The sequence below is a fragment of the Lissotriton vulgaris genome, chromosome 10 (assembly GCF_964263255.1).
Source record: "Lissotriton vulgaris chromosome 10, aLisVul1.2, whole genome shotgun sequence".
Lineage (NCBI taxonomy): Eukaryota > Metazoa > Chordata > Amphibia > Caudata > Salamandridae > Lissotriton > Lissotriton vulgaris.
This window is the reverse complement of record NC_141698.1, coordinates 267,291,783-267,318,038: the sequence shown is the minus strand read 5'-3', so window position 1 is coordinate 267,318,038 and position 26,256 is coordinate 267,291,783. Positions and strand designations below refer to the sequence as shown.

Here is a 26,256-nt window from a genome sequence, read left to right as displayed (position 1 = left end):
ACTTGCTGTTTTCGGCGGTGGCGAACAAATCTACGTCTGGAGTTCCCCACCGCGCGAAGACTTCTTCTAGTACTTCGTCGTTTATGACCCATTCGTGATTTTCCTGAACCAGCCTGCTCAGTGCGTCTGCCTGAACATTCTGCACACCTGGTAGATGGGTGGCCATTTGTCGTCAGTCCTCTGGCCAGGAGCCAGTGCCAGATCGCCTGCGCCTCCTGTGACAGAGTGCGCGATCTCGAGCCCCCCTGCTTGTTAAAGTAATACATCGTGGTGGTATTGTCCGTCTGTACAAGCAGAGAGTTGGTCTGGAAGGACGGCAGAAAGGCCTTCAGCGCCAAGTGAACAGCACTGAGTTCCAGGAAATTGATGTGATACGTGGCCTCCATCGGCGACCACGTTCCTTGAATCTGTAGAGTCCCGGAATGCGCTCCCCATCCCAGGAGAGAAGCATCCGTCACGACAGTCTGCGTGGGAATGTTCTTGTGAAAGGGAACCCCTCTGAGGAGATTCTCCGCCGAACACCACCACTTCAGAGACTGAAGAGCATGCAGCGACAGTCGAATCTTGTCGTCCCAAGATCCTTTCCTCTGATCCCACTGGTCCTCCAAGCACTCCTGCAGCGGTCTCATGTGCAGCCGTGCGTGTGGCGTCAGGAAGATACAAGAGGCCATCGATCCCAGTAGAGAAGACACCGTCCTCACTGTTGTAGATGGAGTTGTCATAAGAGCCTGAGCCTTCCGAAGGAGAGATAATCGTCGCTCTTCCGAAGGAGACACACTTGCTGACAGCGTATTGATGGAGGCTCCCAAGTACTGTATGCATTGGACCGGAGTCGGGACAGACTTGGCCATGTTGATATGCAGCCCCAGCTTGTTCAAGAGAACGCACGTCTTCTGGAAGTATGCTCGCGCTTCCGAGAAGGAGGATGCCTTGATCAACCAATCGTCCAGGTACGGGTAGACGAACACCTTGTTCTTCCTCAGGTGTGCTGCTACCACCGCCATGCACTTCGAGAACGTTCTCGGCACAGACTTCAGTCCGAATGGGAGTACTGTGTACTGATAGTGATTGGTGCCGACTTGGAACCGCAGGAACTTCCAGTGTTTGTGTGCAATGGGCACATGGAAGTAAGCATCCTGTAGGTCTATAGCACAAAGCCAGTCCCCCTGTTGCAACTGAGGATAAATCTGATGCAACAACAGCATGCAAAACTTTTCCCTGCGAATCCATTTGTTTGCCTGCCGCAAGTCCAGAATGGGCCTGAACTCGTTCTTGTCCTTCTTGCGAACCAGAAAGAACCGGGAGTACAGACCTCTTCCTCTCTGAGACAGAGGTACGTCTTCTATCGCCCTTTTCTTCAACAGAATATCTACTTCCGCCTGAAGCTCGCGCAGCTGAAACTGCGAGCTGACCGGTGGAATAGCTGGAGGAGGGCTGGTGAACCGAAGACTGTATCCATTGCAAACAATATTCAGCACCCACTTGTCCTGAGTAATTATTCTCCACTCTGCCAGAAAAAATGGAATTCTTCCCCCTACCGGAGTGGGTAACAGATCCGGGGGAAGTAGGTTCCTAGGGCCTAGACCCAGCCTGGCCCTTGGGCGCCGGAGCCGACTGCTGGCCTCCTCTGCCCTTCTGGCGCTTCTGGAATGGCTTACGGAACTGTTGTTGATGTTGCGATTGTCCCGAAGCCTGGCCTCGTCCTCGGCCTTGCCCACCTAACCGCCGTTGGAAGGGGCGGTCCGTCTTCTTGGTCTCTTTAGGCTTCTCCAGGCCCACGGCCGTGAGCGTCTCGGCCTCCGCCTTCATGCGGGCCATCTCATCGTCCGCATGCTTCCCGAAGAGGGTCTCGCCGGAGAAAGGTAGGTTGGCCACCCTCTGCTGAGCGTCCGGTTTCAGGGACGTAAGTCGGAGCCATGCGTGGCGTCGTTGGTTGACTCCGTGGCAAAATCCGTGAGCAGCCAACAGGGAAGAGTCCGCTGCCGCGCTGATAATTTGGTTCGCCACCAGCATTCCCTCAGTCAGCACTTCCAGGAAGTCCTCACGCTTCTCCCGAGGTAAGTGCTCTGCAAATCGCTCGAGAGAGTCCCAGAGGGCGCGGTCATATCGGCCCAACAGCGCCGTGGCACTCGCAGCTTTCATGGAGGTAGCGGAAGTACCACAGACTTTCCTCCCCGCCGAATCCATCCACCTGGACTCCTTATCCGGGGAAACCGTGGATGACGGGGTGGTAGAATGTTGCTTGCGGGCCGCCGTCACAATTACGGAGTCAGGAGGGGGTTCCGTCCTCAGAAAGGCCGGATACGAATCGGGAGCCTGGTACTTTATCAGCAACCTCCATGGAGCCGCCTTCGTCACCGCAGGGGTGAGAAAAAGGGCCATAGCCGGTTCTTCCAGGCCCGGCACCAGAGGCAGGAGAGGCCGAGACAGGTGTTTTTGATGTAATGTCTCAAAAATGACTGAGGTTTTCGGAGTAGGCACCGTCAAGGATATGCCCAACTTCGCAGCGCCCCTTAAAAGGACGTCATGGAACGCCACCAGGTCATCAATCGGGGACACCCTCGTGACAAGGTAGGAGAACAGTCCCTGGTCCCGGAGGACCTCGTGTGTGAGCGAGATTCGCGCCTCCTATGGCGGCGTCTCGACCTCGTGGACGATCTGTGTCGCGATCTCTCCCTCTTCCGAGAGCGAGACCTGCCAGCACGTGGCCGCTCCACCGGTTTTCGTGGCGGGGTCTTCCTTGGCTCCTCACGGGGTTTCGGGTTAGGGGTCCCCTTAGGAGGTACAGGCAAAGACGGCAGCGAAGTGGACCTCGGCGGAGGAACCTTCGGCTGCGGAGCGGGCCCATGCGGAGGGACTGGAGGTGGTGGTGGGTCGCCTGAAGGAAGTGGAGGTTTGGGTGGAGGATCCTCCTTCGGAACAGGGGGAGGAGTCGGAGTCCGAGGCCGAGATGGCGTGTACACCTTTGAGTACACCGAGCCCGGTGACCCCTTAGGCGAAGGGCGCGGAGATCCAGCCCCTTCAGCTGGTGATCGCTTCCTCTTGCGTCCTCCACTAGAAGCAGCGTGACTTCTGGGACTAGAATCCCTCTTGCGCCGTTTTGGAGAGGCTGAATGACTTCCAGACGCCGACCGCTTTCTGCTCGAACGTCGTTTCCGCGACTCTGGAGTCGAACGCCGCCTCCGCGACGTCGACCTCCTCTTTCTCGACGTCGACCGCCGCTTCCGCGACGTCGACCTCCTCTTTCTCGAGGTCAAACGCCGACCCCTCGACGTCGACCTCTTCTTCCGCGACGTCGTATGCCGCCTCCGCGACATCCAGAGTTCTGTCTTCGACGACGAGCGTCGCCGTCTCCGTCGTCATGCTCTCGACATCGAGGAGCCCCTCGACGTCGACCGGTGCTTCGACGGCGATCGACGGTGTCGCCTCGACGGCGAGAGTCAATGCTTGTCACTTCGCCTTCGGCGTCGATAGGAAGACCTTGACGTCGACGAAGACGATGACGTCGACGGTGGCTTCGACGGCGACTTCTCCATGATCTTCGACATCGAGCCGTCACGCCGGCTCGACCCGGAGCCCCGGGGAGAAGGGGAGCACACCGCCGTCATCCCTCTCGACGTCGTCGTCGATGCAATCGACGTCGACGGAGACTGGGACCGTTTGCTGGACTTCCTGCCCCTGGGGAGCCCCCCAGAGGCCTCAGCAGAGGCAGAGGGAACGTTCCCAGACTGCCCAGACCCACCTGCAGCCTGCAGACGCCTCTCCTCCAGGCCAGAAAGCCTGATCTTCATCCTGTCCCTCAGAGTCCGAGCAGTAAACTGCTGGCAGATGACACAGTCCTCAGGGACATGATCCTCAGGGAGGCAGACGATGCAGACATCACGGGGATCACTCTTGGCCTTCTTCCTCCCACATGCTGGGCACTTATCAAAAAGGCCAGGCATTTTAGAGCCCTAAAACGCCTGAAACAGCACACAAGAGAGAAAGAAAACACCAAGAAAGACAAATGAAACACTTTTAGAACACAAAAATGCCAAAAAATCCAATAAACCCTTGAAACAAGGGAGAGCTTAATGCCAGGGTCCTGCTAGCAGGAGTCGGAAAAAAGAACTGAGAGTAGAGGGACCTGCTATGCATTCTGGGATACTGGGAGAAAGTTCTAGAAGGCTCTCTTAAAGGCACAGTATCCTATTTAAGCCACATAATGGCAGCCTATGGGGCTTGTCTGTCCATGCCTTCCTCTCTATCATTCCAGAGTCTTTTTTGATGGTGGAGGCAAGTTTCTCTATGGTAGAAACTGGGCTGGCTGTATTATGTGTGGTGATTATTTGGTGGAATTTCTAGTTGAAGTATTGGACAGTGTAGCCTGTGGATATAGGCTGCATTATTTGACTTTAAATTCTCTCTTAAGTGTCTTTGCAGTTTCTGCATGATTTTGACAACTTAAGAGATTATTTTTGATTGCCGGGGTCCACGCACATAGGCGGGACTATTCACTAGATTATGACTATACACAGAGATCCCCTACTACAGAAGTGGTGTTGGGATTAAAGTCCAACATCTTCCCTACTGTTGCGCAGACTGGAGTATAGCAGGCAGAATCTCTACTATCCACTGGACCTGCAGGGGCAGATGGATGAATCGAAGAAGTCGGGACAGCAACAAGTCACTGGTGGTCAGACTGGATTTCCTATATGTTTTGATCCGTGGGCTTTTTTTGGCGTTGTCTTGAGTATGAAAATGAAGGAGTAGTGGACAATACAGTTACTTATAGTTTGGAAAGCGGTAAGGTTAAAAACGAATTATATATAAGCAGATGTCTCTACTCCCTGCTCCACAAAAAGGCACTTTCCGCCAACGTTGAAACACACCCAGGGAACAAATAATGTGCCTATTTGCTTTAATTGATTGCAGGGCTTCATCCATTTCTGCTGAAAAGATTCTCACCATCAAATAGTATATTGAGAATATGGTGCTGCACCTCAGGCCAGAAAGAAGCAAATCATAGCCATTCCTGCCACCTTAAAACTGCAGCGCCTACCTCTGGAAACCGTAAGTGCTGGTTGCATCACAGAACTGTTGATCATGGCTGCCAAAGCTCTTTTCCCTTTCCAAAAAATATCAAAAGGATGCCTCTTTCTTCTGGTAAGAGCTCAAGGTATTAGGTCATGTTCACTCACATCAGAAAAACATAATGGCCAATCAATAGTAGCCAGAGAGTTCACTTTCTTGCTGGAAGTCACCATGAATGAAGAAACTCTCTTCTAAAAATTGTCAATTTTTGGTCCCTTTCTATCCAGAACAGTAGTGCAAAGGGAAGCAGGAATCAGAGAGGAGCACTAAGCTGTATGCAAAATTGCAGAGTCAACTTTATGAAGATCCAGTAGCACGTTCATGCATCATCTGGTGCTCTGTGCTGCTTATTAACCCTGGAAACTAAGGCTAGCATTGAAGGCAGCCCAACTGTGATCTTGAGTCCTTTTCATACATGGTCAATTTAGGGAACTGACAATTGATTACTGGCACCAAGTAATCATCCCATTTAATTGTTTTAGGTATAGGCTGGTATAGAAGCTCTACTTTCTCCGTTAAAAGATTTCTTGGAGGGATTGAAGAAGGTATTACAGAAGGTATTACCACCCTCTCCTCCTTGGTTCTGAATGTTGTTCTTTCCAAACTCATCGGTCCCCCATTTGAACCGATCCATAAGGCAACCTTACAACACCTTTCTTGGAAAGCTGTTTTTCTAGTAGCTATCAGTTTGGCACGCAGAATCAGAGAAATCCAGGCTCTATGTGCCAAATAACCATACACAGTGTTTCATAACAACCATGTTATGTTGAGAACTCATCCTAGTTTTCACCAAGGTAGTGTCCGATTTCCACATCAACCAAACAATTAATTTGCTACATTCTTCCCAAACCCTTCCATGCCTGAGGAAAGGGCGTTTACATGCTTTAGATCTTAGGAGTGTTGAAATTGTACATAGACAAGACCAAGCCAAGCAGACCATCTGTTTGTTAATTATGGTCCTATGAGGACAAGCATAGCCTCCTCCAAACAGTCCATTTCTAGATGGATAGTTTTGTGTATTCGGTTCACCTATCAGTTGGCCAACAAACAGTTGCCTGCCAGATCCAACCTTCAATCTACAAGGGGCTGTTGGTAATAGCAGCCCTACTTAGAAGCTTTCCCAACTCTGAGATCTGTAAGGCAGCTACTTGGAGATCAGTGCATACTTTGACATAACACTAATGTCTCTAATCATACACTAAAAGAGACACCCAAGTAGGACAGGCCTTGTTGAAAAATCTATTTCAATAAATGTTTACAGCTGCTTGGTTTTCCTCTAGATTCCTCCGCAGAGGTGTAGGATGGGTCTAGTGACTTCCTTGAAAAGATAACATCCCACAAAGTAGTTCTTAAGTATTTATTTCAAGTAGAGTTCATACGATGAAAAGTGCATGCAGCAGTTCAGGTAGGTAACAGCATAATGATCTCATAACATTCTTACCATCTGCAGAACACAATACACTAGATTCTATTATATAGTACAATTCCATTAGTAATTAAAGAAACATACAATCACCACACATCCCCCTTCTTTATAACAAATAAAAACAAATAATCCCAAACATACAAACGCACAAAGTCATTAAATTTACTTTGAATACGAATAGATCTTCCAAAGCTGCTTGACTTAATTAATCCAGCATTGTGTATTGAGTTCATACGATGAAAAGTGCATGCAGCAGTTCAGGTAGGTAACAGCATAATGATCTCATAACATTCTTACCATCTGCAGAACACAATAGACTAGATTTTATTTCATAGTACAATTCCATTAGTAATTAAGGAAACATACAATCACCACAATGGGCTTGCTCCTCTATTCACTGCTTATGACTATTGATGAGAATCCCCTGGAAGAGAAGGATAAGTTACTTACCTGTAATCCTAGTTCTCTTCCAGGGGAATCCTCATCAAAGTCATAAGCAACCCTCCCTCCTCCCCAGACGAATATAATAACCAGTGATTCATACAAGTTCTGGTCTTCAGTTCGCTGTAAAAAGGTACTGGCCTAACTGTCACTACTGAAGCGTGACGGAATACAGAGGGTCCTGGAGGTGTTAAGGCACTGTGCCAGTTTTCACTTGTTATGATTTTAATGCAGTCTATTGGCTACCAATGTCTTTTTTTTCCTATGCAGTTTTCTCTTTAATAAAGGCAGCATTTATTTTAATGTAAGCTCTTTTTCTGATTTACAGAAATGCTAAACCGTTATGATTGATTTAGTAAAGGAAAATGCAATGTACATAGGGTATTTTTAGCCCTTAACATAGGCTGTATAGATATATACAAACTTATATATATGTATACATACATATACACAAACACACAAACACACACATATATATATATATATATATATATATAGATAGTGAGAGAGAGAGAGAGAGAGAGAGAGAGAGAGAGAGAGAGAGAGAGAGAGAGAGAGAGAGAGAGAGAGAGAGAGAGAGAGAGAGAGAGAGAGAGAGAGAGAGAGAGAGAGAGAGAGAGAGAGAGAGAGAGAGAAAGAGGTGGCTTTTTTAGCACTGCATACCTATTTTTATACATCAAACACAGTATATATTTAATAAGTGCTCATGGGTCCCTGCACGTAGGCGGGAATATTCAGTCCTTATGACTATTAATGATGATCCCCTGGAAGAGAAGCACCTTTTTAAAAAACACTACATTGCAATACATTAACCATCCACAAACCAGCTCCAGCTACCTCTACACTCACTGACTTTATGGTGGTCTTTGACCCTGTGCAGCGCTCTGCTGCCTTTTGACTAGAATAAAACTACCTACATACAAATATTTGTACTTTAAGATAATACCACCGTGTGCTCCCACTTAGAGGGCGCAAAGTGATTCAAGCATATAAATCTATGACATATACAATACTGGAAAAGTGTGTGATTTAAAATGTCACCACTGTTCTTTTAATCAGGAAGCCTGCTGATACAGGTCTGTATTTGATATTTAGAGCTTCCTCAAGCTTGTGTGACAAACACTTCCTGGGCATCATTCTTCATCTATTCACATTCCTATATAGAAATATAGATGGGTAACAGTGATTTACGGGGATGTTTTCACCGATGATGTCTGAGTGACGTCAAACAGACAACAAGAGCAAAGCTTGAGTTGAGTAGAATGTCACTCAGAACACTGGGGTGAAAAACATTCCCGCAATTCACGTTTTACTCAGCCTTAATTTTATCTTATGTACGGCCCCCAAAAGAATCTGCCCTGCTTTAAACTGCTATGCAGTGGCAGAGGAGTAATGAAGGAGCCATACATAACATTCGCTCTGTTATGTATCCCTGTCCCAAAGGTAAAAAATACTTACCTGCCATCCTTGACCAGCCCCTCACCACCTTCCCTGCATTCCTTCCTCCTGCTGCACCTGTGCGCTCTGCTTTCAGTCAAAGCAGACAATCAGTGCTGCGTTGACAGCCTTAACATGGACCCTGTCAGCCTGGCTTTTAAGGCCTTTACGAAATCACAACAGTAGCTAACCAGTTCTATTATTAAGTGTTGCTTTGTCATAATAGTGGATTGTGACATTTAGAAAGTGAAATAAATAATAGAGTCTCTCTGTGAGAGGCATACATAATAAGGATATAATCGATACTGCAATGCCCTCTTAGATGGCCAGCAAAACTCCAACTGGATAACATCTTTATGACTTATTTCCTGTGCAGATTGTGCTGAAAAAAAATTGCATCAGTCTCATTCTCTACATTCTTTGCTGAACCAGATCGGCCACAACATTGAGGTCAGGACTCTCTGCACAGTGATAAAAGCCAGTACACATATCCATTACTACATCACCTTCAGATGCTTATCGTAAATTAAACCATGTAAAGTGGCCTCTGTTTTCCTCATGAATGCCGCCTGCTGCTGCCTATATTTTTTTTTTTATCCTCATCTGCCCGACACACGTCCCTTAGATGCGGGAGGAACCAACCAATCATCTCACTGCCTCTGGGAGCAAGACCCTGAAGATTGAGCCGCTTCATAACTTGGCAGAGAATTTTATGAATTGATAGGAACAACGTGCATCTTATGACGTTGTCTCAAAGCAACTTCGTGCCAAAATATTCAGTATATATTTGTCGAAATCTGGGCAGACCACAATACTGAACTGTTGAGTGGGTGGGCTTAATCATCGGATATTGGGGGGGGGGGAAAAAAAACAAAAAACCCCAAAAGGACCTCACTTCCACTTTGTCAAAAGTTTCCAAAATGTGAGATTCTGAGCTCTGCATGATCTCATCAGATCTACTTTTGAGGTTTCATATAATGAGTTTAACCATACTGAGTGGGTGGGAGGGGTGGTGTCCACCCAGTGCATGCATATCTGCCGTCTTGCCAGCAGGATGGCGTAAAACAGAAAGGATCGTGCTGTCCCAGTTATGTTCTAGTCTACACCAAGAATGACAAGTGATAAAGATAAGGAGATATCGATTTTGATAATTGAGTCCAAAGTCGCTTTAATCTCTGTCCAGAAAGTAGCTAGATGGGGGCACTCCCAGAACATATGAGTGTCAGATGCTGAGGGGAGTTTGCATTTGTTACAACATTTCCCCTCTTGAAATTTGGATAGACGTAGGGGAGTGAGATATGCCCAATGTAAAGTGAACAGATGGTTTCGTCTAAGCCAAGCGGGTTTTACCAATTTGTATAAAAGGGTGAAAGATTCTGTCCAACTATCCTCCTCTATTGCCGCGATTTCTCTCCCCCATAACTGTTTTGACAGGTGAAACTCCCCATCTATCTCCTCGTGTATAGACCAATACCAACAAGCCACCTCTTTGCCTCCTATCTGTTTTCCAACTAACTGTTGTTCTAGAGGACTAATTCTCCCGATATTAGGGACTTTCCTGATCAATTCTCTGGCCCAACTGCTAATTTGTATATATTTAAATCTTGACAATGTCAATCCTACTTTTTCCCTAAGGGCTTCCCACGGTATCAGGATACCTCCACCAAGTAAGTCCCCCCCATCTAGCAAGCCCAGCTGTTATTAGAGGGGTGGCCAGAGAGTCCTGCAGACATGGTGGAAGCCCGGGAGAGTCCCAAATTGGTGCATGGTTAGAATAATACGCCAACCCCACTCTGCGCTTAATTTGTACCCATGTCTTCAATTGCGTTAATAGAATCTTCAACCTCACCTTCTTGAAAAACTTTTGTTCTCCGAACTTGAAAAGAAACCCATCCAATGGGAGGTTTGCCCCTACCAACATTGCTTTAAATAGCCTCCCATTTGAGGTAACGTCTGGTGTCTTCAGAAGCATTCTTGAATGGGAAAGCTGAAACGCCCAGGAATAGTACTGTAAATCTGGGAGGGCCAGACCACCTTTTTCCCTCCTCCTCCTCAATTTTTTCCAAGCCAACCTTGTCGCTTTGTACCCCCATATGAAAGAGTTTATTTCTTGTTGACACTTAAGAAGTTGTTTAGAGTCAAATGCAATGGGAATTGCATTAAAGATAAAGGTCAATTTCGGGAGGATGGACATCTTTACAATATTAACCCTCCCATAAATTGATAGTCTAAGACCTACCCAGGATCTTACAAGGGCCCTACACTCTTTGGCAACCAAGTCTAGGTTTGATTTTGCTAAGGCGTCAATATCTTGTGTGATTTTGACTCCAAGATACCGTATTGCGTGAGTTGAAGGCGTCACCCCCACGCCCGGATTGGCAATATTCCATGTCATCAACTCGGTCTTATCGGCGTTAATGTCGTAGCCTGAAATACCTCCAAAATCTTTGGCTTTTTCGACCACTACGGGGAAAGCATTTATTTGCAGGGTCGCTGGTGTATATTACGATATCGTCGGCATATAGCCCAACTTTCCTTTCCCATCCACCGAATTTGAATGAGGAAATTCTTGGGTCGTCCCTAAAGGATTGTGCAAGTGGCTCAATGTATATATTAAATAGTAAGGGGGACAGGGGGCACCCCTGTCTTGTCCCCCTAGTGATCCGGAAGGGCTGAGTGCACACACCATTCACCATGATACTTGCACTGGGGTTTTGATATAAGAGTCCAATTGATCTTCGAAAATTTGAACCAAATGCAAATTTCTTCATAGTTTCGGCTAAGTATGCCCAATTTACCCGGTCAAACGCTTTAGTAGCGTCAAGGGTCATAATGGCCAAAGGAAGGGAAAACGTAGAGGCAATGTCCACTGCCCCGATCAAATCGTATGTAAGGTCCGAAAGTTGTCTACCCTTTATAAAACCCTTTTGGTCAGTATGAATAATTGACCCAACCTCACGTCCAAGTCTGTTTACCAGCACAGCCGCAAAGATCTTATAGTCACTGTTTAAAAGTGAAATTGGCCTATATGAACCGCAATTAGCTAGATTTTTCCCGGGTTTTGGAATCAAGACAATAATCGCCTCTCCCCAAGATTTGGGAGGAGCCACACCATTTATTAGGATGTCATTAAAAAGTCTTGTCAGCACCGAAACTATTTCCGGGGCTATGACCCGTAATAATTCGCCAGGGAGGCCATCCGGGCCTGTTGCCTTGCCCCTCTTCACCTTTTTAATGCTTTCCCTCACTTCTTCTTCTGAAATAGGCCTATCAAGACGCTCTCTTTGTTCAGAGCTAAGAGTGGGAAGAGTGATCTTCTCCAACCATCTAAGATTTGAAATGGGGTCTTCCGAGATTTCTTCCTTGTATATTTTTTGAAAAAACTCCAAAAATGCTTCCCCAATATCTTTAACAGATGTTCTTTCACTTGCCTCTCCATCTACCATAATATGTTTTATATGTTTTTTTGCCTGGTCCGATTTAATTTTCCACGCTAAGATCTTACCTGCGGACTCACCATATTCAAAATTGGAGATTTTACTTACTTCCCATTTTAGGGCGACCCTTTCTTGAAGAATGTTTTCTAGCTTTTCTTTTAACCCCTTACGCTGTTCTTGCTCCATGTTAGTTCCGATTCCAGTGCCAATATGTTGGTCCAATAATGCAATGTCCCTTTCAATACTGTTGATCTTAGCTCTGTAGACTTTCCCTCGATAAGAGGCCCTATTAGTTATGTAGCCTCTCAAATACGCTTTAAAGGCTTCCCATACTGTGTTTAGCTGGGTGGAATTAATATTTGTGTCCATGAAAAATTTTGTTTCGTGGATAAGAAGATCTGTTTCTTCTTCTTCTAGAAGAATAGTGCGGTCAAATGACCACAAGGCCTGAGAGGGTTGCTGGACCGATTGCAAACAAAAAAATATGGCGGAATGGTCCGATAAATGTGAAGGTAAATACATTACATCCTTAAGGTAGTCTCTAAGTGAGTAACTAAAAAGGGCGTAATCAATCCTTGATTTATGATTATATTTGTAGTTGTGGTATGATACACCAAGTGCCCTACCAGCTCTCTCCCTCCATGGATCTGCCAATCCGAGTGTCGACATAACATCCCCCAATACCTGCCTGGATTTTTTAAAGGTTAATGCCCTTGAATTAGGGGATTTATCCAGCTTTGGGTTAAGTACCAGATTAAAATCTCCCATCCAAATTATCGGACCTTGTGTTGATAATAACTGGTTCTGGATTTTAATCAAATATGAGGGGTCATCCTGATTAGGACCGTAATAACCAACCAAATTGTATATACTATTAACTAGACTGACTCTAGCGTATAGCCATCTCCCACTTAAGTCTTCCTCATATGCAAGAATCTGGGCTTTGATTTGCTTTTTGAAGATGATTAATATACCGCGAATGTTCGCGTTATGATTAGTGCAAATATAACAGTCTACCCATCTGATTTTACTCAGGATTTCCTTCACTTCATGTTGGAGAAGATGTGTTTCCTGGATGACTATGACCTGCGCCGGTGAGTCCCTCAAAAATTGCAATATTCTATATCTCCTACTCCTAACACGCAGGCCATTGACATTCCAGGACAGAAATTTTATTACCATCAGCCAGTGTCCGAACCCCTCCCCCTACTCCAGCTCAATAAAAGATTGCGTCTCCCAGTGAGAATTGAATGGAGTATGAATAAAAGTATACTTGATTGAACTAGTGTGTTTGAGACTGTGCCTGAACAGTGAGGATGTTTTATGGTTTTACCCCTTCCCCCCTCCCACCCCACCCTGGAAAACCCCCCCTTAATTAATCTGGCTATTGCTGCCAGATTTGCCTCTCTATGGAGTTCCGTATGCCCAGGTCATTTACATGATTGAATATAGCCCGGCATGCCTTGATTCTTTCTAGGGGAAGGCCATCATAATTATGTAAACTAAAAATACTGGAGATACTTAAGTTTAAGAATTTAGGTGTTAAACGCACACCTTCACACATAACGGGAGTATTGTTCTGATACGATTTCCCTTTTAAAGTGTTATATATATATTTTTAACTTCAAATATATATATATCTTTTTTCCTTTATAACCACCTTTTTTTTTTCCTTCTTTTTTCCTTCCTTCTTCCCTTTTTTCTTTCCTTTTTTCCCCATTTTGCCCCCTTTTTTTTTTTAATTAAGTTTCCCTCTTCTTTTTCTTACTTTTTTCCCCCCCATTTTTCATCCCTTCATTTTTTTCTTTCCCCTTCTCCCCTTTTTTCTCTTCCCCCCCTCTACCTTCCCCTACCTTCCCCTATTCTCGACCTTATATCCCCTGTACCCTTCACCTCTTTTCTTATCATTTTATTTTAACTCGGTGACTCAGTTTGCCATGTCTGTATTAACCTAAGAACTATCGCTAGATGTTACCCTGTTGATGATCATTAATAGATGTCAAAAGTTCGTCTGCCTCCAATGGAGAATGGATGTTATGCATTTTGTTGTTATATGTAACCCGAAAAAAGCGGGGAACCTCATTTGGACAGTCGCTCCCAGAGCCCTAAACTTCTCCATTTTCTGGCCTAACTCCCATTGTCTATCGAGAGTAGACTTAGATAAATCAGATCTGACAACATAAGAGAAGTCTGGAGCTTTTAAAGCAGTGGACTTTAGAGCTAAATTCAGAATCTTCTCTATTACCGAATAAGTCAGAAAATTAACTAGAATTTTCCTAGGTTTAGACCTTCCCTGTTTTAAATGGAAGGGATCTCTATGAGCTCGCTGAATATCTTTTTCTAGCTCTTCAATGGATTCCTCCAAATTTAAGGACTCTTTAAGCAGGGAAGCTACAAATTTTTTCATATCACTCCCCTCTTTCCCCTCTGGAACTTTTAGAATTCTAATGTTGTTTCTCCTTGAGTAGTTCTCCAAAGATTCCACTCTCTCTTTTGTTGCATTCCCATCTCGCCTTAGGTAATAAATCTTTTCATTGGCAGAATCTAATTTGGCTTTTAGTTCAACTACTGTGCTTTCGAGAGTATCTGTCCTCTCAGAGAGAAGATCTACTCTCTTGTCCAAGGCATCAAACGCTGCTTTAATCTCCAGCTGGTTACGTTTAGATTCAGCGAACCCAGTTGTAATTTCGTGCAGTAAATCCTCCAATGAAATCTTCTCCTTCATCTCCGAGGTCTCACCTGCCTTATCCTTGTCCTGAGCGGCGAGAAGCCCAGCTTCTTCCGGGGTATTATGGACAACACCAGAGTCTACTTCCTCCTCCACTTCTACCGCCTCCACCGGGACGGAATCTTGAGTGTCATCTGTATCGCCCATCATATTCTTGTCCTCTAGTGGTCCACTGGGGATTTCTAGAACTTGAGGTAAGACTTTAAAGTAAGATCTAAGTGAGGGGGTAAGCTTCGCTGCACTGCCTTTAGTTTTTTTAGATCTTAATTTAGTTCCAATTATTGAATCTTTGGGACCTTTTGGCCCAGCCAGCCGGGGGGTAGCGGCCGCAGTTACTGTAGTGGCGGAATTTGCGGTGTGAGTGCCGGAAAACACAAATATAGAAGGGCCCCGAATGCTCTCTTTAGATCCGGATTCTGTTTCTACCGCCACGTCCTTGGTTCCCTCCTTAGCTCCCTTCTTAGCGTCACCAGAACTGGGACCCAACTTAGAAAAGGTATCAGTGAGGGTATTATCATTAGCAACCCCTCTGTCTAGAGACCAATCCCCTTCACCAACCTTACCCCCTTTAATGTCCACACATCCCTTCCCGAACTCCTTACTTGATGGCAGTGCATGGACGAATACTTTTCCAGCTCCTTCCTCCTCTGATTCTGCCCCTATCCTTGTCTTTGTCTTTGGTTTAATGCGACAAATTCTCTGGGTTTTGCCCAGGCTGAAGGTGTCTGATTGAGCTCCTTTAATTGAGCTAGGGCACTTTAATGATGTGATAAGGCTGCTGAGATCGCCTCTAGCAGCCGCTCTGCGGCTCCTTCGCAGCTCCACGGCTGCCTCTGCCCACCGGGAAAGTGTGGCAAAAGGCGGGATCTTGCCACCACACATCCACACACCGGCAAACTGGACGTTTTTGATTGGGGTAAAGCAAAGCCAGAAGCCACTTTCAACTCTGTTCTGTATTTTTATTTATTTATTTATTTATTTATTTATTTATTTATTTTCCAGTGGGATAAAAAAAAGTCAGATTTACCGTAACAACCTCCTGTACCTCCTGTGCCTGTCTCGTGGAACAATAGTGCTGTTTGCTCCGCTGGCTTCGCTCAGGGCGGAACCTGCCTTAGCTCCTGACTCAGGAATGCCTCAGGCTGCCTCAGGCTGCCTCAGGCGTCAGACGCCGAACACTGCCAACATGCGGATTGTGGGAGAAGGAGCGATGAAATCACAACGCATTAGCATACCAGCAGGTAACCCCGGCAGTCCGGTGACCGAGCAAATATAGGCGGGTAGAGTAGGAGACCCCCTTTACCTCACACGGAGCTCCCCAGCTCCGCTGCTCTGCTCCGAACGGCTCCTGCGGCTCCAAGCGGCATCTGCCTCGGCTCCTATCTCGAAGGCGCCTCGGGCGTGACCCTGGGTATGGGCGTCAGCAACCAGAATAATACCGAGAAGAAAGCAGTAGCTTCAGTGGGGAGTAATCCAAATCAGTCTTTCCGGGGAGAAATGCCAATGCGGCAATTACATGCCGATTTCACCGCGTTTCCTTAGGGCTGACTGGAACTCCACAACAGAGACGCTACCTGCCCTAACCGGCGGCCGCCATGTTTCCCCCGTGCACCCTGCTGCTGCCTATATTGAAAGAATCTTACTATAGAGGTAGTAAAATGCCCACTCATGGAACACAGTCAACTGGTAAACTGCTATTTCTTTAGTTAAGTTTCCTGTAGCCCTCCTTCACGTTCACAAACTTCTGTGGAGGCATTCTGAATGTTATACCAATGAGTGCCTCTTCATAATCAGAAATCCTGCTTTTACCAACACCTACATCTACCAAGGTATTAAGAAGGTGCATAACAAATCCTAAAACCCACGGTTCCTTTTAGAAAGCTAAGTCAGGAGATTTTGGAAGTCTTGAATCTTACTTTGCACCTTAAACATCAATCACTCCAGATCCAAATTTGGAGCTTGCTTAGAACCCCACAGGCAATTAGCGGTGAAAACATAACCTGGAAACCTCCCCTGGCCACAGCTCCTCCCTACCCTTCACCTTTGCCAAATATAATGAAGGAACAATTCCCATTTCAGCTTTGTATCCGCATGGAAAGGGATGAGCCTGAGGTTCACACATGGACTGGCACTCTAAGAGTAATTCATGAAACTGGTTTGGAAATGGTAATTAAATAGTTATCCAAACATATGTTTTGACCTTGTGCACATAATTCCAACCTATTACATTTAGGCTGCCGAGGGACTGGTACAAACAATAACATCAGAAAATGGTCAGAGGACAGGACTGCAACTTTTGTTTTGATCAATAGAAGTTTTTCTGGTTTTGAAATCTTGTATATGCTTCTAGAAAACAATCACAGACCGACACCAGGACAAACTCCACCTGATGTAGGAAAAAATACATTATTGCGTTGATGGCCTTAAACATACAATTTACTTATGCAAAAGGAAACAAGTAACTTCACAATAAAAGGATGTATCATATAGGCACAGGCATCCATTTTATTTGGTTTAAAATCGGAAAATCATGACAAAGAAGAGGCCCTTACCTGTTTCTCGAAAGGCTTTTGACTGTAGCTGGTGGACTCCAATGAATCTTGAGTAGGAAGAAAGGTCTCTACCTGTTGCTTTTCTTGCTGTGGGGTTGAATGGTCGACAGGCTGTGATCAAAACAAAGTGGCAAGTTTTATGATTCCAATTCTTTACCTTTCTTGAATAAATTGCAGATAAAATGGCCGACAGTGAGGATCGGTGGATGTAAGCGATTCTTTGGCTGCAGGGGTTACCACATAATTATGTATTTACTGCATATGCCACCTAATTTGCAAAATACGCATATATGAGCAATTTATTTTGTTTCTATCTCAAATGGATAACAATAATATGGACAAAAAACTTGCCATGAAATTATCACTTTTTTCTGCATAAATCAGATGTACAAGTTACTTACTTTGGTAACACCTTATCAACCGCTTTGCAGAAACGGAGAGGCTGGGAGGGTTGGCACGGAATCTGCAGCTAGGAAGATTCTCTACCATATAAGGCGATATTGAAAGTAAGTAACTTGTTCATCTGATAGAGACTTCTAGGCACAGATTCCTTACCTTTGAATATATATCAAAGAAAGATCTGAGAATTGATTCAGACAAAAAAATTCCATGAGGACAGAATGGGCAAAGTGCCCATCCCATATGACCATATATACGTCCTCTAATCTTAGAGGGCGGCCCCCTGGGCGCAGCGATATGGATCGCGCCTGAGAATATTAAAGTTCAACTTGCGTATCTCAATACATATTTTCCAACAAGAAGTTGTATGTTGTACGTAGATTTTTATTCAATCCATGAATATATCCTTGTATTTAAACAACGCTTAAATAATCTTCTGATAACTATCAGACTGTTTTCATAACGTGCCCAATGCATTTCGTTCACAAGGCACTTCATCAGGGGAAATCTAAAAGGAAACAAAAATGTTGTCTACATGAGGGACCATATCCTAGAATCAAACGACTGATTCTAAAGAAAACGTTGGTGCCATGCACAGTGTTAGTGTCTTCGATCTTGCCAAACGATCATATTTTAAATTAGGTCGATACAAAGTGTGGCATAAATAAAGTGATGGAAAAAATAATAAGTGATGGAAAATATAACTGTCTGTGAAAAAGGCGCATCACGTGGTATCAAATATAGGAACATGTGGTGATTTGAAGTGTACTAACTCCAGTGAAAATTAATCCTTGACAATCTTATTCAGCAATCACGTTACGAGCGGCGTGTGTGTGAAAAGAAAGAGATTTCAGGAAGCGTGTTTGTTATTAAAACTTCGCGTTGTGAGTAGTGGAAAATACAGACCTGTGCCATGCAGATAACATAGTGTTAGGTTAATGATCTCTAAAATATTGCCGTTCGAGCACCGAAGCACCGACGTCTTACCTTCCTGTAGGTTAACACATCTTCACAGCGTGTTCCAGAGTTCAGCTTGTGTGTTAGTTTGTGCGACCGGCATTGTTAGTCATAAATAGTGAAACAGGACTTGCGGTCGCGTGACCCTTTATCAGACAAAGTATGAGCACCATGTTATAGTGGATTAGTGTGACTAGTAAAAATGACATAGTCATCATATGAGCTCATGAATAACGAGATCTCTGAACAATAAAGAATGCATAAAGCTGGAAAACAGTGAGGCTTGGAAGAGAAATGTATAGACACGTTATTAATTATAAATCATGAATGGTAAAGAAGGACTTGCGGTCATGTGAACCAATTTCAAAAAGTATGAGCGCCATATTAGTAATAGTATGGGTTCATGTGACATAAAAAAAAGTCACAATGATGGTATGTGCTCATTAATTACGAGATATCTATGGCCATTAAAACAATAAAACGTGAAGCTTGACAGATATGGGAAATGATGAAGTGTGTAGACACCTAATTATTAATTACGAGCCATGAATAGGGACTTGCGGTTATGTGAAACACACACAGATGCAAAACGTGTAGGCGCCATGTTAGTGTGGGTTGATATGATGATAAAAATGGACATAATGATTGTATATGCTCATGAATTACGGGATATCTGTGATAATGAAGGAATGTGAAGCTGAAACAGCGGTATGACATGAAGGGATAGTGAGATAAGAAAGTGAAGCAAGAAAATAAAGTCATAGGAAAAAATAGAAAAACTACGAGTGGCAAGTTCATGATTCAGATAGATGATCACTGGTAACAAGCAACTTCCAAGCGATCATCGAGTCCTTTGGGCTTCATTGAATCCAACCAATAGATCCAATAGTTCTCCCTCTGTAAGAGGTGATTGTTATTGTCTTTCCCTTCAATTTTTCCACAACTTCCAAGATGGTAAATTTCAGTAGTGCCCTCCCGACATACCTAACTCGTGACTGTGGTGTTTGGTGAACATGTGAGGAACCCTCATGTGGCAGTCTGGCAGATGTCCAGGAAGGCTACTCCATGAGCTAATGCAGTGGTGCGGCCGCTGCTTTGGCTCAGGTGGAATCAGCCTAAAAGGACTCAGGGGGTTGCTTTTTACGACGAGCCTAGCGCAACGCTCATGTGCTGTACTAGGAGATGAACTTTAAAAATTGGTCAGCTCTTTTAAAACACACTCGTGCATGTGGCGGTATCCACCTTGCGAGCAGCGGGCCGCGCAGGGGCCATCTGTTTATAATTAGGGAAACGCGCACACTTTACATTAGCCTGCTCGTGATCGCCTTGCCGGCTCGACATCCTTGCGCTTTAATTTTCGCGCTTGTTCCTTATTTCACCCAATGTCAGGACACTTTTGTTGTAACTATTTCTGTTGCACCTGTGCTCTATACAACGAAGCATTATTTCTACCTCTTGTTTTTTTTTGGAGAGGGGGTGGATTTTCGGATACCGCCATAGTTGGCTGAGGGATATCGGTATTTTTTTTAATTTACTTTCACCAATTGAGTATTTTTCATTAGCCCGTACCACATACGAAAGAGTCCTAAGACGTACAAGATTTGCTAAAATGCCATGGGACAGTGGATTGCCTGAACTTAAAACAAACACTTTGCTTTCCCTGCCTATTTGGAAGTCTGGCGAGAGCAAGCTTTTGTGATTCAGTCGACTCCGGTATCCGATTTTTAGTTTACTTTATGGATTTGTCTCCGTTCTTCTTTTCTGTATAGTAAATAGCCCTCTTCCTTGTGTGTTTTTATTCCATTTAGAAAAGCCTTACTTCCATGTCTGGGTACATGGGTAAGTACCCAGACTACACTTCAGCTGAAGTATCTTGCACTTACTCCTTATGGCAATTTGTCTCTGTTTGCCGCACGAGATAGCAGATAACAGCAGGAGGAGATGCCACCGCCTCAAAACTTGTGCTGCCCGGCTCTGTCCGGCCCTCCCCTGGGTACGCCACTGAACCCAGCTCCAGATGTTGGAGTGGGGGAGGGGGGGCTGAATTGGACAACGTTCATGCTAATTTTGAAGTGTAAACTGTTAAATAAACAACGGCAAACGGAGCATGTTTCTCAGGAGCCATGATGAACATAGCCTAAGTCTCCATGAAGGGGTTTAACTGGAGGAGCTCTATGGACTCTTTGTTTTGCTAATTATTTAGTGGCTGTTGTTGAGTGTCTCAAAAAATTTTCAGTTTGTGAAGCCAGGTGAGCCGGCAGAGGAAGAAGGCAGAATATACTATTTTATGTTAATACTAGCTGTACCCGGCCCGCGTTGCTGTGGCTCAGTCTGGTTAAATAAAAGAGAAAGAAATGAGTAAGCGCAAGTTTCTTATATGTTTAATTTCACAATGCTTGTGGGGATACAATAGGTTTTTGTCTATCCTAATATATGTAGACTGTTGTCTATATGCGTCCCATGTATTTGTTGCGCAGCAACCAAATCGATAGGGTCTGTTCGGGTTGCAAAGTGAACCAACTCCTCCCCCCCTCCCTCCACCCACTTCCCGGTCTGCCATCCTGACACCAACTGTTGATCCTAATATATGTAGACTATTGTCTATATGCGTCCCTTGTAGTTATTGCGCAGCAACCAAATCCACAGGGTCTGTTCGGCCTTTCGATTAAAAACAAGCGTGTATTGGACACGCACTTATTCAAAACCAAGGTTGTGTGTATATAAACACGCGCTAATGTTGCAAAGTGAACCAACTCCTCCCCCCTCCCTCCAACCACTTCCCGGTCTGCCATCCTGACACTAACTGTCCATCCTAATATATGTAGACTATTGTCTCTATGCGTCTATTGCAGTAGTTGCGCAGATTTAAGATTTTTATCAAACGCACATTGACATTTTTATGTGTCTGTTGGTGCTTTCGATGAAAAACACGCGTGTATTTGAATCTAACGTTGTGTATATAAAAACACTTGCGTATTCGAATGCAACGTTGTGTCCAAATTTCAAAGCAATCGGTGAAGAACTTTTGGAGATTTGAGATTTTGAACAAACGAACAGTTACATTTTTATTTATATAGATTACTGCGGGATCCGGTCACAAAGCCCCGCACAGGTTTTGTTGCTTAGCAAGGAGGTGCTTGCAAGTTCAGCATAATTTCAGACAAGTATGTTCTGTCACTGTGTTTGATTAGTGTTCGTGAACTACTCACAAAGGCACACCTTTAACTGTCATGACTACGCTCATAGATACGAGTGTCTGTACATGGTGTCAGTTTCATTTATGGTGTGATTAGTATATTTATTCAACTCCATATACTAACACTCATTGAATAACAATAACAGAATGGCTGAACACAAAACGCTGATCTTTGGGTTAAACAAAAGAGAGCAGGATTATAACCCTACAGTCTCTGAACTGCACAGTATGCACTCCTGAAATGAAGTCCCAACTTCCCTGCATGACTAAACTGAGTGATCAACGGCCTTGCGCTTCACTTCACTATATGAAAACATCTTCCTAAGGTGACACAACGCAATTTAGGAATATTAAGCAAACGCAATCCTCCGCACCCTCCAGTCTCATTTGTTCAGTGGTGTGGTCTAATAACGTCTCAGAGCACTGTCTGTTTTCTGAGGTTTATATGTGTCAGTTAAATAAAGGTAGATATAAGTAGCCTATATCTTAGTAAGGAGTGCATGCACCACCTTTTCCCAGGCTGCAGTAGCAGACCTGTGGTGCCATTTTGGAAGGCTTCCCAGGGGTGGCATGATACATGCTTCAGTCCCTGATAGGCCTCTGGGGTACCCATGCCCTTAGTACCTAAGGTACCATATACTAGGGATGAATGAAAGACATTGTTCTGCATTCTGTCCATCAACCTTGTTTTTTTGCAATTTTCACCCCGAGTGGGCTGGGTATGCTCAGACGTGAGTCCCATGCACTCCACATCACTGGAGTCAAGCTATCCAGGCTGAAGAAGGCTGATAGCCAGAAACCGGTCCTTGGATGCTTGATTCCGGTCTAGGAAAGACATGGCTTGGTAGTTCGGGCTGGACTGTTCCCATGAGGCACAGGGTCAGAGCTGATTTGCATATAGCCAGTGTATAACCCAGGGTGGTGTGGAGTGCAAAAAAACGATGGATTTAGGCCCAGATCTTTGTACTGGGGTGAATGTAAGACATTGTTCTGCATTCTGTCCATCAACCTTGTTTTTTTGCAATTTTCACCCCGAGTGGGCTGGGTATGCTCAGACGTGAGTCCCAGGCACTCCACATCACTGGAGTCAAGTTTCAAGTTTATTTATTTTATGATTACGGAACTCATATGAGATCCACATAAAAGACAAACTATTACATACCAAATATACATGATAAAACTGGACATCAAAACTTTCGCCTAATACAGATTCAAGAAACATTTTAAAAAGTTAAACAATTTAAAACAAAACATTTCATTTGGAGGATTGTTCAAGGCCTCAATAAAGGTAGCAGCAGATAAAATATTCAATTGGAGACAAATCGGTCTTAACCACTTGCGCCTGTGCGACATTAGAGCAGGGCAGACAAACATAACGTGCATCAAATCCTGATTATTCATATTGCAAAAATCACATATGGCTGATGAACCATACCATTTTGATAAGAGTGATTTCAAGGGGAGTAAGTCCTGCCTCAATAGAAGCACAAAACGCCTAACTCCGTGAGGAATATTCCAGTGAACATATGGTTGTGCTTTCCTAATCATACAGGAATCAATAGTTGGAGTGGTACCCTTGTTCTGAATGCAAAACTCTCTGTCTAATCTAAACCCTAATTCCCAGGATGCAGACTTTAGAAGGGATTTCAATTGATATGACGATAAAGAAAATAAGACTTCTTCATCTAATTGTAAATTATTCACAGCATATCTAAAAAAATTTAGGATCAAGGAATATTCATTAAGATTCCCCAGTAGCTCAGATTTTATAAGATATCGTAACGAGCCTGGTTCACCCTTAGCCAGGCTAAAAGCCCAACGTACGCACCCAGCTAAACCTTGCACCCAGCTGCTACGTAAACCAAGTTCCTGTCTAAGAGCAGCTGTAGAACTAGCGGTATTGACAGAAAGAAGGCTACGTAGAATTTTACCTTCAGTGGAGTTTAAAAAACTCCAACGTTTAATATCAATTAATTCCATTCCATATAATAGGGAGGCGGGTATTTTTGCTCTAAATACCTCCAACAATATCGAAAGATGTCTTCTGCCTGTGGCCTTATATAAGGACACCAAGCTCTTTCCTTGGACTACAGTTTTCCGGATGTTGTTAGCTATATGAGCTTTTTCATTTAAATTGCTCATAACAATTTTGCCAAGGAAAGTATAAGATTTTACTGATTGCAATTTTTGGCCCCCCACAGTCCAAAGAAAGTTCACATATTTTCCTGCCCGATAGACACATCACTTTACTTTTTGCGATGTTTATTGTCAAGTGATGGTTTCCTGCATATTTATGTAATGCATGCAGTCGATTGTTCAAACCTTTAGGCGTTAAATCAAGAATTAAAATGTCGTCTGCATACATAAGACATATAATTGGCGAACCCCCCAAATTCGGAGCAATACCACTACTCGCAGAAAGAGCCTGGGGTAAATCTGCTACATATAAAGAGAACAGCAGAGGAGCTAACAGGCAACCTTGCTTTAACCCATTTGATGTAGCAATAATTTTAGACAGACCTCTTTCCCCCCCCCAGCAATACTCTGCACCAGGTATCAATTCAATTCAATTCAATCTTTATTTCGTTGCATTGCAACATAAAAGATAACAATAAAATACAATTCATTATAAAAAAAAAACAACAATATAACATCCATTATAGGGGCACTCTTCTACCTTTCATCAAATTTCAGCATATTAGCTAGTATTTCATTATAAAAGCACATGATCTATACTTCAGTTTGGCGCAGTATCAATAAATATTTAAAATGTTTTAAAAAGTGTAAAAAAGTTAAAAAAACATTAAACATTAATTTGGGTTACAACCCGGATTAATATACAATGCATTGGCTTAATTCATGGTTCCGGGGAGTACAAGTACAACTTTCATAATTTAGAAGAAAAGAGATAATTTCCTTCTGACAAAGTAAGTGGACAGTAAAAATTTACTAATACCAAACACCAATACTTGGCTGGTATCCGTACTTAGGATTCTGCCAGCTTCCCTATGGGAAGTAGAGCCAATGTTGCGGCACAAGGGGACTATCCACTTTTTCCTGGCTTTATCATAGCTAGGGCAGAAAAACAATATGTGGAATATGTCCTCCCTTTGGTTATTAGTGCACAGGGTACAATGTTCGTTGTCAATCTTCCCCCAACTTTTCTCAGTTACTTTTATTCTCAACGTTCCATACCTAAATTTTAGATATAGAGATTTTGCCAGTGGGGGTTGGATTTCGTCTAAAAATTGTTCGAATAGAGCCTCATTTTTTTTGCCATAAGAAATTTTTCAGTAAGGGGGCCATGGGTTCTTGAATACACAGATTCATGATTCACTAGTGACCAGAAGCTTAATTTGACGATTTTTTTGGAATTTAGGTTAAGACATTCAGGCTCGTTCCAGAAGTGTGATAATCCGAGCTTGGTAAGCCATCTTTTAACATGCTTAAACCAAAAGATCTTAATGTCTCTATCCAGTTCTAATACTTCCTTCATCCCATTTCTATAGTCAGACAGTTCCACAGTTGTCCATAATCTGACCCACATCAGCAAAGGTCTCAGCACAGCGTGCTGGTCTGTGTGTTTAATGTTAAGGTCTAGGAATAATGGTATCAGGGGAGTATTGGTTGGAACTTTTAATAAACCCCTGACAAATTTATTTTCCAGTACTTCAAAGGTTTTTTTACATACTGGTCCCCAAATTTCTGCCCCATACAAGGAGGCAGACTGTACCTTATATCTGAAAAGCTCTATCGCTGGAGTAACTGCTTTATTCACACTTTTATTGTATCTCTGTGTTATGGGGAAGCAGTTTTGTTTGAACACCAATTTAGATTTTTCCAGTTGTGGACCCCATCCCATTGCAGAGTCCATCAAGACCCCTAGATAGGTGAAGCTGTGCTCGTAATCTAATCTTTGCCCATTTAACATTAAATTCTTTTTAAAAGTTTTATGCGGGTTCAGTGCCATATATTTTGTTTTTTTTATATTAATTTCTAGTCCTTTATTGACACAGTACTGTTGGAACCTGTCTAATAAGGTCTGTAATCCGCGTGGCGTTTGCGATATTAGGATTGTATCATCCGCGAAAAGGAGGGACGCAACTCGTTCCCCTCCCAGTCGAGGAGAGTCATTATCGCAATTTTCCATGTAGGTTGCAATATCATTTACATAAAGGGAGAATAAAGTAGGGGCCAGAACACAGCCCTGTCGTACTCCCCTTTTTATCGGGATCGGGTCTGTGAGTTCTCCATTTGGGCCCCATCTAACCTTAGCATAATTCTCCCGATGCAATCCTATTACAAGTTTTAAGAGGTCGCCTGGCAGCCCTTGCCTATTCAGGGTTTCCCAAAGTAGGTCTCGTGGAATAAGATCGAATGCCGCTCGCAGGTCGACAAAGGTCACATACAAGTGACCTTTGCGGATGATGACATACTTCCAATACAAGCAGCATAGCCTAAATACTTGATCAATAGTACTTGTTCTGCTTCGGAATCCCGCCTGGTATTTAGATAAAATTGACTCCTCCTCTAACCATGAATTTATTCTATTTAGAATGTGCCTAGCATATATTTTTTGCGTAATGTCTAAAAGGCTGATGGGGCGGTAA

At 43.9% G+C, this 26,256-nt stretch overlaps 1 protein-coding gene across 1 annotated transcript in view; it reads right to left on the bottom strand.

Moving 5' to 3' along the window:
• The window catches only part of LOC147685096 (uncharacterized), a 1,199,247-nt gene that overhangs the window by 906,684 nt on the left and 266,307 nt on the right, over positions 1-26,256 (bottom strand). Inside the window, exon 9 of the mRNA XM_086940986.1 lies at positions 17,095-17,205. Coding sequence (XP_086797112.1) covers positions 17,095-17,205 — 111 coding nt within the window. The remainder of the gene's footprint in view (positions 1-17,094; positions 17,206-26,256) is intronic.